General features: G+C 45.7%; 1 protein-coding gene across 1 annotated transcript in view; it reads left to right on the top strand.

The window, feature by feature from the left end:
• The window catches only part of LOC124040400 (caskin-2-like), a 110,514-nt gene that overhangs the window by 93,415 nt on the left and 7,099 nt on the right, over positions 1-10,000 (top strand). Inside the window, 2 exon segments of the mRNA XM_046357559.1 lie at positions 4-128; positions 255-339. Of these exon segments, the coding sequence (XP_046213515.1) occupies positions 4-128; positions 255-339 (210 nt within the window).

Genomic DNA, 10,000 nt, shown 5'->3' with positions numbered 1-10,000 from the left:
TAGCAGGAGACAGGAACAGTGTTGGCAGTGCAAGCAGCAGTGCAGGCAGCAGTGCAGGTAGTGTGGGCAGCAGTCGTAGTACTGGCAGCGGGCAGAGCTCAGAGAACGGCTTTGGACCGACGCACAAGGTGAGCACAGTAACCTGGCAGTTATCATTGAAATATTCTAGATATCATCAGCTTAAGTAAAGATAGCACTTCACGGTCATATGGACCACAAATTGCTGATCAAGGTATCCCTCTTCCTGTGTGTAGCTGGCACCCTCTGTTGGTGAGTCCAGAGAACAGCAGTTTCCCCCTGCAGGACCAGACCCCAGCAAACAACCTGATGGACATACAGGTCACTTACCTTGTACACTGCTTACCCTTCAGCTCTACCCTCTTCGCCTCTATTACCCTTCAGCTCTGCCCTCTTCTCTTCTGTTACCCTTCAGCTCTACCCTCTTCTCTTCTGTTACCCTTCAGCTCTACCCTCTTCTCTTCTGTTACCCTTCAGCTCTGCCCTCTTCTCTTCTTTTACCCTTCAGCTCTGCCCTCTTCTGTTATCCTTCAGCTCTACCCTCTTCTGTTACCCTTCAGCTCTGCCCTCTTCTGTTACCCTTCAGCTCTACCCTCTTCTCTTCTGTTACCCTTCAGCTCTACCCTCTTCTCTTCTGTTACCCTTCAGCTCTACCCTCTTCTCTTCTGTTACCCTTCAGCTCTACCCTCTTCTCTTCTGTTACCCTTCAGCTCTACCCTCTTCTCTTCTGTTACCCTTCAGCTCTACCCTCTTCTCTTCTGTTACCCTTCAGCTCTGCCCTCTTCTCTTCTGTTACCCTTCAGCTCTGCCCTCTTCTGTTACCCTTCAGCTCTACCCTCTTCTCTTCTGTTACCCTTCAGCTCTACCCTCTTCTCTTCTGTTACCCTTCAGCTCTGCCCTCTTCTCTTCTGCGACCCTTCAGCTCTACCCTCTTCTCTTCTGTTACCCTTCAGCTCTACCCTCTTCTCTTCTGTTACCCTTCAGCTCTACGCTCTTCTCTTCTGCGACCCTTCAGCTCTACCCTCTTCTCTTCTGTTATCCTTCAGCTCTGCCCTCTTCTCTTCTTTTACCCTTCAGCTCTGCCCTCTTCTGTTATCCTTCAGCTCTACCCTCTTCTGTTACCCTTCAGCTCTGCCCTCTTCTGTTACCCTTCAGCTCTACGCTCTTCTCTTCTGTTACCCTTCAGCTCTACCCTCTTCTCTTCCGTTATCCTTCAGCTCTGCCCTCTTCTCTTCTTTTACCCTTCAGCTCTGCCCTCTTCTGTTACCCTTCAGCTCTACCCTCTTCTCTTCCGTTACTCTTCAGCTCTACCCTCTTCTGTTACCCTTCAGCTCTACCCTCTTCTCTTCTGTTACCCTTCAGCTCTACCCTCTTCTCTTCCGTTACTCTTCAGCTCTACCCTCTTCTGTTACCCTTCAGCTCTACCCTCTTCTGTTACCCTTCAGCTCTACCCTCTTCTGTTACCCTTCAGCTCTACCCTCTTCTGTTACCCTTCAGCTCTGCCCTCTTCTGTTATCCTTCAGCTCTACCCTCTTCTGTTACCCTTCAGCTCTACCCTCTTCTGTTACCCTTCATCTCTACCCTCTTCTGTTACCCTTCAGCTCTGCCCTCTTCTGTTACCCTTCAGCTCTGCCCTCTTCTGTTATACTTCAGCTCTACCCTCTTCTGTTACCCTTCAGCTCTACCCTCTTCTGTTACCCTTCAGCTCTGCCCTCTTCTGTTACCCTTCAGCTCTACCCTCTTCTCTTCTATTACCCTTCAGCTCTGCCCTCTTCTCTTCTGTTATCCTTCAGCCCCACCCTCTTCTCTTCTGTTACCCTTCAGCTCTGCCCTCTTCTCTTCTGTTACCCTCCTCACTATAGACCAACTTACCTCTCCACCAACCAGTATAGACAACTATAGACTAACTTACCTCTCCACCAACCAGTGTAGACAACAGATCTCCTCACTATAGACCAACTTACCTCTCCACCAACCAGTATAGACAACTATAGACCAACTCACCTCTATACCAACCAGTATAGACAACTATAGACCAACTCACCTCTCCACCAACCAGTATAGACAACTATAGACCAACTCACCTCTCCACCAACCAGTATAGACAACTATAGACCAACTTACCTCTATACCAACCAGTATAGACAACTATAGACCAACTCACCTCTATACCAACCAGTATAGACAACTATAGACCAACTCACCTCTCCACCAACCAGTGTAGACAACTATAGACCAACTCACCTCTCCACCAACCAGTATAGACAACTATAGACCAACTCACCTCTCCACCAACCAGTATAGACAACTATAGACCAACTTACCTCTATACCAACCAGTATAGACAACTATAGACTAACTTACCTCTATACCAACCAGTATAGACAACTATAGACCAACTCACCTCTATACCAACCAGTATAGACAACGGATCTCCTCACTATAGACTAACTTACCTCTATACCAACCAGTATAGACAACTATAGACCAACTCACCTCTATACCAACCAGTATAGACAACGGATCTCCTCGCTATAGACCAACTTACCTCTCCACCAACCAGTATAGACAACAGATCTCACTATAGACCAACTTACCTCTCCACCAACCAGTATAGACAACTATAGACTAACTCACCTCTCCACCAACCAGTATAGACAACTATAGACTAACTTACCTCTCCACCAACCAGTATAGACAACTGATCTCCTCACTATAGACCAACTTACCTCTCCACCAACCAGTATAGACAACTATAGACCAACTCACCTCTATACCAACCAGTATAGACAACTATAGACCAACTTACCTCTATACCAACCAGTATAGACAACTATAGACCAACTTACCTCTATACCAACCAGTATAGACAACTATAGACCAACTTACCTCTATACCAACCAGTATAAACAACTATAGACCAATTTACCTCTCCACCAACCAGTATAGACAACTATAGACCAACTCACCTCTATACCAACCAGTATAGACAACTATAGACCAACTTACCTCTATACCAACCAGTATAGACAACTATAGACCAACTTACCTCTATACCAACCAGTATAGACAACTATAGACCAACTTACCTCTCCACCAACCAGTATAGACAACTATAGACCAACTCACCTCTCCACCAACCAGTATAGACAACTATAGACCAACTTACCTCTCCACCAACCAGTATAGACAACTATAGACCAACTCACCTCTATACCAACCAGTATAGACAACGGATCTCCTCACTATAGACCAACTCACCTCTCCACCAACCAGTATAGACAACTATAGACCAACTCACCTCTCCACCAACCAGTATAGACAACTATAGACCAACTCACCTCTCCACCAACCAGTATAGACAACTATAGACAAACTTACCTCTACACCAACCAGTATAGACAACTATAGACCAACTTACCTCTCCACCAACCAGTATAGACAAGGATCTCCTCCACTATAGACCAACTACAGACCAACTTACCTCTATACCAACCAGTATAGACAACTATAGACCAACTCACCTCTATACCAACCAGTATAGACAACTATAGACCAACTTACCTCTCCACCAACCAGTATAGACAACTATAGACCAACTCACCTCTCCACCAACCAGTATAGACAACTATAGACCAACTTACCTCTCCACCAACCAGTATAGACAACTATAGACCAACTCACCTCTATACCAACCAGTATAGACAACAGATCTCCTCACTATAGACCAACTCACCTCTCCACCAACCAGTATAGACAACTATAGACCAACTCACCTCTCCACCAACCAGTATAGACAACTATAGACCAACTTAGACCAACTCTATACCAACCAGTATAGACAACTATAGACCAACTTACCTCTCCACCAACCAGTATAGACAACTATAGACCAACTCACCTCTATACCAACCAGTATAGACAACGGATCTCCTCACTATAGACCAACCAGTATAGACAACTATAGACCAACTCTCCACCAACCAGTATAGACAACTATAGACCAACTCACCTCTCCACCAACCAGTATAGACAACTATAGACCAACTTACCTCTCCACCAACCAGTATAGACAAGGATCTCCTCACTACAGACCAACTTACCTCTATACCAACCAGTATAGACAACTATAGACCAACTCACCTCTATACCAACCAGTATAGACAACTATAGACCAACTTACCTCTACACCAACCAGTATAGACAACTATAGACCAACTCACCACTATACCAACCAGTATAGACAACTATAGACCAACTTACCTCTACACCAACCAGTATAGACAACTATAGACCAACTCACCTCTACACCAACCAGTATAGACAAGGATCTCCTCACTATAGACCAACTCACCTCTCCACCAACCAGTATAGACAACTATAGACCAACTCACCTCTCCACCAACCAGTATAGACAACTATAGACCAACTCACCTCTCCACCAACCAGTATAGACAACTATAGACCAACTCACCTCTCCACCAACCAGTATAGACAACTATAGACCAACTCACCTCTCCACCAACCAGTATAGACAACTATAGACCAACTCACCTCTCCACCAACCAGTATAGACAACTATAGACCAACTTACCTCTACACCAACCAGTATAGACAAGGATCTCCTCACTATAGACCAACTTACCTCTATACCAACCAGTATAGACAACTATAGACCAACTCACCTCTATACCAACCAGTATAGACAACTATAGACCAACTTACCTCTACACCAACCAGTATAGACAACTATAGACCAACTCACCTCTATACCAACCAGTATAGACAACTATAGACCAACTTACCTCTACACCAACCAGTATAGACAACTATAGACCAACTCACCTCTACACCAACCAGTATAGACCACTATAGACCAACTCACCTCTCCACCAACCAGTATAGACAACTATAGACCAACTCACCTCTACACCAACCAGTATAGACAAGGATCTCCTCACTATAGACCAACTTACCTCTACACCAACCAGTATAGACAAGGATCTCCTCACTATAGACCAACTTACCTCTCCACCAACCAGCATAGACAAGGATCTCCTCACTATAGACCAACTTACCTCTACACCAACCAGTATAGACAACAGATCTCCTCACTATAGACCAACTTACCTCTCCACCAACCAGCATAGACAAGGATCTCCTCACTATAGACCAACTTACCTCTACACCAACCAGTATAGACAAGGATCTCCTCACTATAGACCAACTTACCTCTACACCAACCAGTATAGACAAGGATCTCCTCACTATAGACCAACTTACCTCACTGCAAAACATAAGAGTCCCAGATGGCACCCTAGGCCCTTAATAGGGCCAAAAGTAGTGCTTTATATAGTTAAAAAAATATATATATATTTCATAAAAATACATTTCCTTTATTTAACCAGGTAAGCTAGTTGAGAACAAGTTCTCATTTACAACTGCGACCTGGCCAAGATAAAGCAAAGCAGTTCGACACATACAACAACACAGAGTTACACATGGAGTAAACAAACATACAGTCAATAATACAGTAGAACAAAAAGAAAGTCTATATACAGTGTGTGCAAAAGGCATGAGGAGGGAGGCAATAAATAGGCCATAGGAGCGAATAGTTACAATTTAGGAGATTAACACTGGAGTGATAAATGAGCAGATGATGGTGTGTAAGTAGTGATACTGGTGTGTAAAAGAGCAGCAAAGTAAATAAAAACAATATGGTGATGGGGGAGGTAGATTGGGTGGGCTATTTACAAATGGACTATGTACAGCTGCAGAGATCGGTTAGCTGCTCAGATAGCTGATGCTTCAAGTAAAAGAGGGAGATATGAGTCTCCAGCTTCAGTGATTTTTGCAATTCGTTCCAGTCATTAACAGCAGAGAACTGGAAGGAAAGGCAGCCAAAGTAGGTGTTCGCTTTGGGGTTGACCAGTATATACCTGCTGGAGCGTGTGCTGCGGGTGGGTGTTGTTATGGTGACCAGTGAGCTGAGATAAGGCGGGGCTTTACCTAGCAAAGACTTATAGATGACCTGGAGCCAGTGGGTCTGGCGACGAATATGAGGCGAGGACCAGCCGACGAGAGCGTACAGGTCGCAGTGGTGGGTAGTATATGGGGCTTTGGTGACGAAACGTATGGCACTGTGATAGACTGCATCCAATTTGCTGAGTAGAGTGTTGGAGCCTAATTTATAAATGACATCACCAAAGTTGAGGATCGGTAGGATGGTCAGTTTTACGAGGGTATGTTTGGCGGCGTGAGTGAAGGAGGCTTTGTTGCGAAATAGGAAGCCGATTCTAGATTTACTTTGATGAATAAATAGTGTTCCATTTGGGACATAGACAGAAGCTCAGCTCTTTATAGAAGGACCAGAGGAGAGAGAGAATAGAGATGCGTGTTCTGTTGAGGAAGGCCTGAACTCACTACTGTCACCTTCTCTGGAGCTGACACAGTTATTGCTCTGTTACTTTACTGTGGTTGTAGTTTTACTGGAGACGTTTGCCATTGTTAAGTTCTGAACAAACGGACGACTAGACAAAACTCAAACCAACTTTATTCACCAACTGGGTCATACAGCTGCAAAGACAAAACATGAACATATGTTAAAAACCTCCTAATAGTGGGGTTAACTCATTACACGTCTAGACAGCCAATACATCTCTGTTGCTAGGCAGGAACTTAATTTCCTCTCACTGGTTCCTCTCATTGGTGTAGTCATGGCCCTGCCTGATGCTAGAACCTTGGTCGGGTGTGGAAGTGTATGTGTGGAAGTGTAGGAGGGTATGTGGGCCCCTGTGTGAGATAGGACTGTAGTAGGAGGGTTGTTGTGGTGGGCCCCTCTGTGTGAGATAGGACTGTAGTAGGAGGCTTGTTGTGGTGGGCCCCTCTATATGAGATAGGACTGTAGTAGGAGGGTTGTTGTGGTGGGCCCCTCCATATGAGATAGGACTGTAGTAGGAGGGTTGTTGTGGTGGGCCCCTCTGTATGAGATAGGACTGTAGTAGGAGGGTTGTTGTGGTGGGCCCCTCTGTATGAGATAGGACTGTAGTAGGAGGGTTGTTGTGGTGGGCCCCTCTGTATGAGATAGGACTGTAGTAGGAGGGTTGTTGTGGTGGGCCCCTCTGTATGAGATAGGACTGTAGTAGGAGGGTTGTTGGGGTGGGCCCCTCTGTGTGATAAAGAACTGTAGTAGGAGGGTTGTTGTGGTGGGCCCCTCTGGTCCCCCTCCCAGAGGTTTCTTCTCACTTCATCTGTTGACTTGACCACGAGCCAAATTCCTCGCTCCTCCCTAGTTCCTCAGCTGGCCTGCCTTATCAGAGACGAACTAGACTGTTGAATTCCTCAGCTGGCCTGCCTTATCAGAGACTATCTAGACTGTTGAATTCCTCGCTCCTCCTTAGTTCCTAAGCTGGCCTGCCTTATCAGAGACTATCTAGACTGTTGAATTCCTCAGCTGGTCTGCCTTACCAGAGACTAACTAGACTGTTGAATTCCTCGCTCCTCCCTAGTTCCTCAGCTGGCCTGCCTTATCAGAGACGAACTAGACTGTTGAATTCCTCGCTCCTCCCTAGTTCCTCAGCTGGCCTGCCTTATCAGAGACGAACTAGACTGTTGAATTCCTCGCTCCTCCCTAGTTCCTAAGCTGGCCTGCCTTATCAGAGACTATCTAGACTGTTGAATTCCTCAGCTGGTCTGCCTTACCAGAGACTAACTAGACTGTTGAATTCCTCGCTCCTCCCTGGCCTGCCTTATCAGTTCCTCAGCTGGCCTGCCTGCCTTACCAGAGACTATCTAGACTGTTGAATTCCTCGCTCCTCCCTAGTTCCTCAGCTGGCCTGCCTTACCAGAGACTATCTAGACTGTTGAATTCCTCGCTCCTCCCTAGTTCCTCAGCTGGCCTGCCTTATCAGAGACTATCTAGACTGTTGAATTCCTCGCTCCTCCCTAGTTCCTCAGCTGGCCTGCCTTATCAGAGACGAACTAGACTGTTGAATTCCTCGCTCCTACCTAGTTCCTCAGCTGGCCTGCCTTATCAGAGACGAACTAGACTGTTGAATTCCTCGCTCCTCCCTAGTTCCTCAGCTGGCCTGCCTTATCAGAGACGAACTAGACTGTTGAATTCCTCAGCTGGTCTGCCTTACCAGAGACTAACTAGACTGTTGAATTCCTCGCTCCTCCCTAGTTCCTCAGCTGGCCTGCCTTACCAGAGACTATCTAGACTGTTGAATTCCTCGCTCCTCCCTAGTTCCTCAGCTGGCCTGCCTTATCAGAGACTATCTAGACTGTTGAATTCCTCGCTCCTCCCTAGTTCCTCAGCTGGCCTGCCTTATCAGAGACGAACTAGACTGTTGAATTCCTCGCTCCTCCCTAGTTCCTCAGCTGGCCTGCCTTATCAGAGACGCACTAGACTGTTGAATTCCTCGCTCCTCCCTAGTTCCTCAGCTGGCCTGCCTTATCAGAGACGAACTATTGCCCTTCACTTCCCTCTTTAGAAACATGGAACAGAATATGAACTTTCTACACCTTGTCTCACTCAGTAACTTTCCATACACCACGTCCCGATTCACCCTTCATTGACCCCATCATATGGATTCCTTATACATGTCAAGTCATCAATACGTTCAAAACCATTTGTCATTCTGGTTCATTGTAATTTGAATCACTTTTCAAGATACCTAAAGTCACTTCACATACAAGATTAATTGTAATAATAAAATCCTACATTAAAATAAGCAAGTTTAAAACATATACTAAACATAAGGACAGACTAACCAGGGAAAAACCTTAACAGGATACATTTAGTCTGATGAAATCACAGAACACTGTTTATGCAGTAGTAAACAGATGAAGTTCTCATACACTCTGAACTCTGAACTCTGAACTCTGTGTGATCTCTCAGACAGACTCTCTGTCTGTCTCTCACTGTGTCTCTGTCTCTGTGTCTGTCTGTGTTTCACTTTACTGCTATACTCAGCTTCTAGATACAGTGTACTGTTTCTGTCTCTCTGTCTGTCTCTCTGTCTCTCACTGTGTCTCTGTCTCTGTGTCTGTCTGTCTCTCTGTCTCTCACTGTGTCTCTGTCTCTGTCTCTCTGTCTGTCTCTCTGTCTCTCTCTGTGTCTGTTTCTCTCTCTGTCTCTCTCTGTGTCTGTTTCTGTCTCTCTGTCTCTCTCTGTCTCTCTCTGTGTCTCTCTCTCTGTCTCTCTCTGTGTCTCTCTCTCTGTATCTCTGTCTCTCTCTGTCTCTCTCTGTGTCTGTCTGTGTTTCACTTTACTGCTATACTCAGCTTCTAGATACAGTGTACTGCTTCTGTCTCTCTGTCTGTCTCTCTGTCTCTCACTGTGTCTCTGTCTCTGTGTCTGTCTGTGTTTCACTTTACTGCTATACTCAGCTTCTAGATACAGTGTACTGTTTCTGTCTCTCTGTCTGTCTCTCTGTCTCTCACTGTGTCTCTGTCTCTGTGTCTGTCTGTCTCTCTGTCTCTCACTGTGTCTCTGTCTCTCTGTCTGTCTCTCTGTCTCTCTCTGTGTCTGTTTCTCTCTCTCTGTCTCTCTCTGTGTCTGTTTCTGTCTCTCTGTATGTCTCTCTGTCTCTCTCTGTGTCTCTCTCTGTCTCTCTCTGTGTCTCTCTCTGTATCTCTGTCTCTCTGTCTCTCTCTGTGTCTGTCTGTGTTTCACTTTACTGCTATACTCAGCTTCTAGATACAGTGTACTGTTTCTGTCTCTCTGTCTGTCTCTCTGTCTCTCTCTGTGTCTCTGTCTCTGTGTCTGTCTGTGTTTCACTTTACTGCTATACTCAGCTTCTAGATACAGTGTACTGTTTCTGTCTCTCTGTCCCTCTCTGTGTCTGTCTCTCTCTCTCTCTCTGTCTGTCTCTCTCTATCTCTCTGTCTGTCTCTCTCTCTGTCTGTCTCTCTGTCTCTCTCTCTCTGTCTCTCTCTGTCTCTCTCTGTCTCTGCCTTGAGAGTAGAAGCGTAAGTGTGT

This window comes from Oncorhynchus gorbuscha, linkage group LG07 (genome assembly GCF_021184085.1).
Source record: "Oncorhynchus gorbuscha isolate QuinsamMale2020 ecotype Even-year linkage group LG07, OgorEven_v1.0, whole genome shotgun sequence".
Classification (NCBI taxonomy): domain Eukaryota; kingdom Metazoa; phylum Chordata; class Actinopteri; order Salmoniformes; family Salmonidae; genus Oncorhynchus; species Oncorhynchus gorbuscha.
Note: the sequence above shows the minus strand (reverse complement) of the source record. Positions and strands in the feature narration are given on the sequence as shown.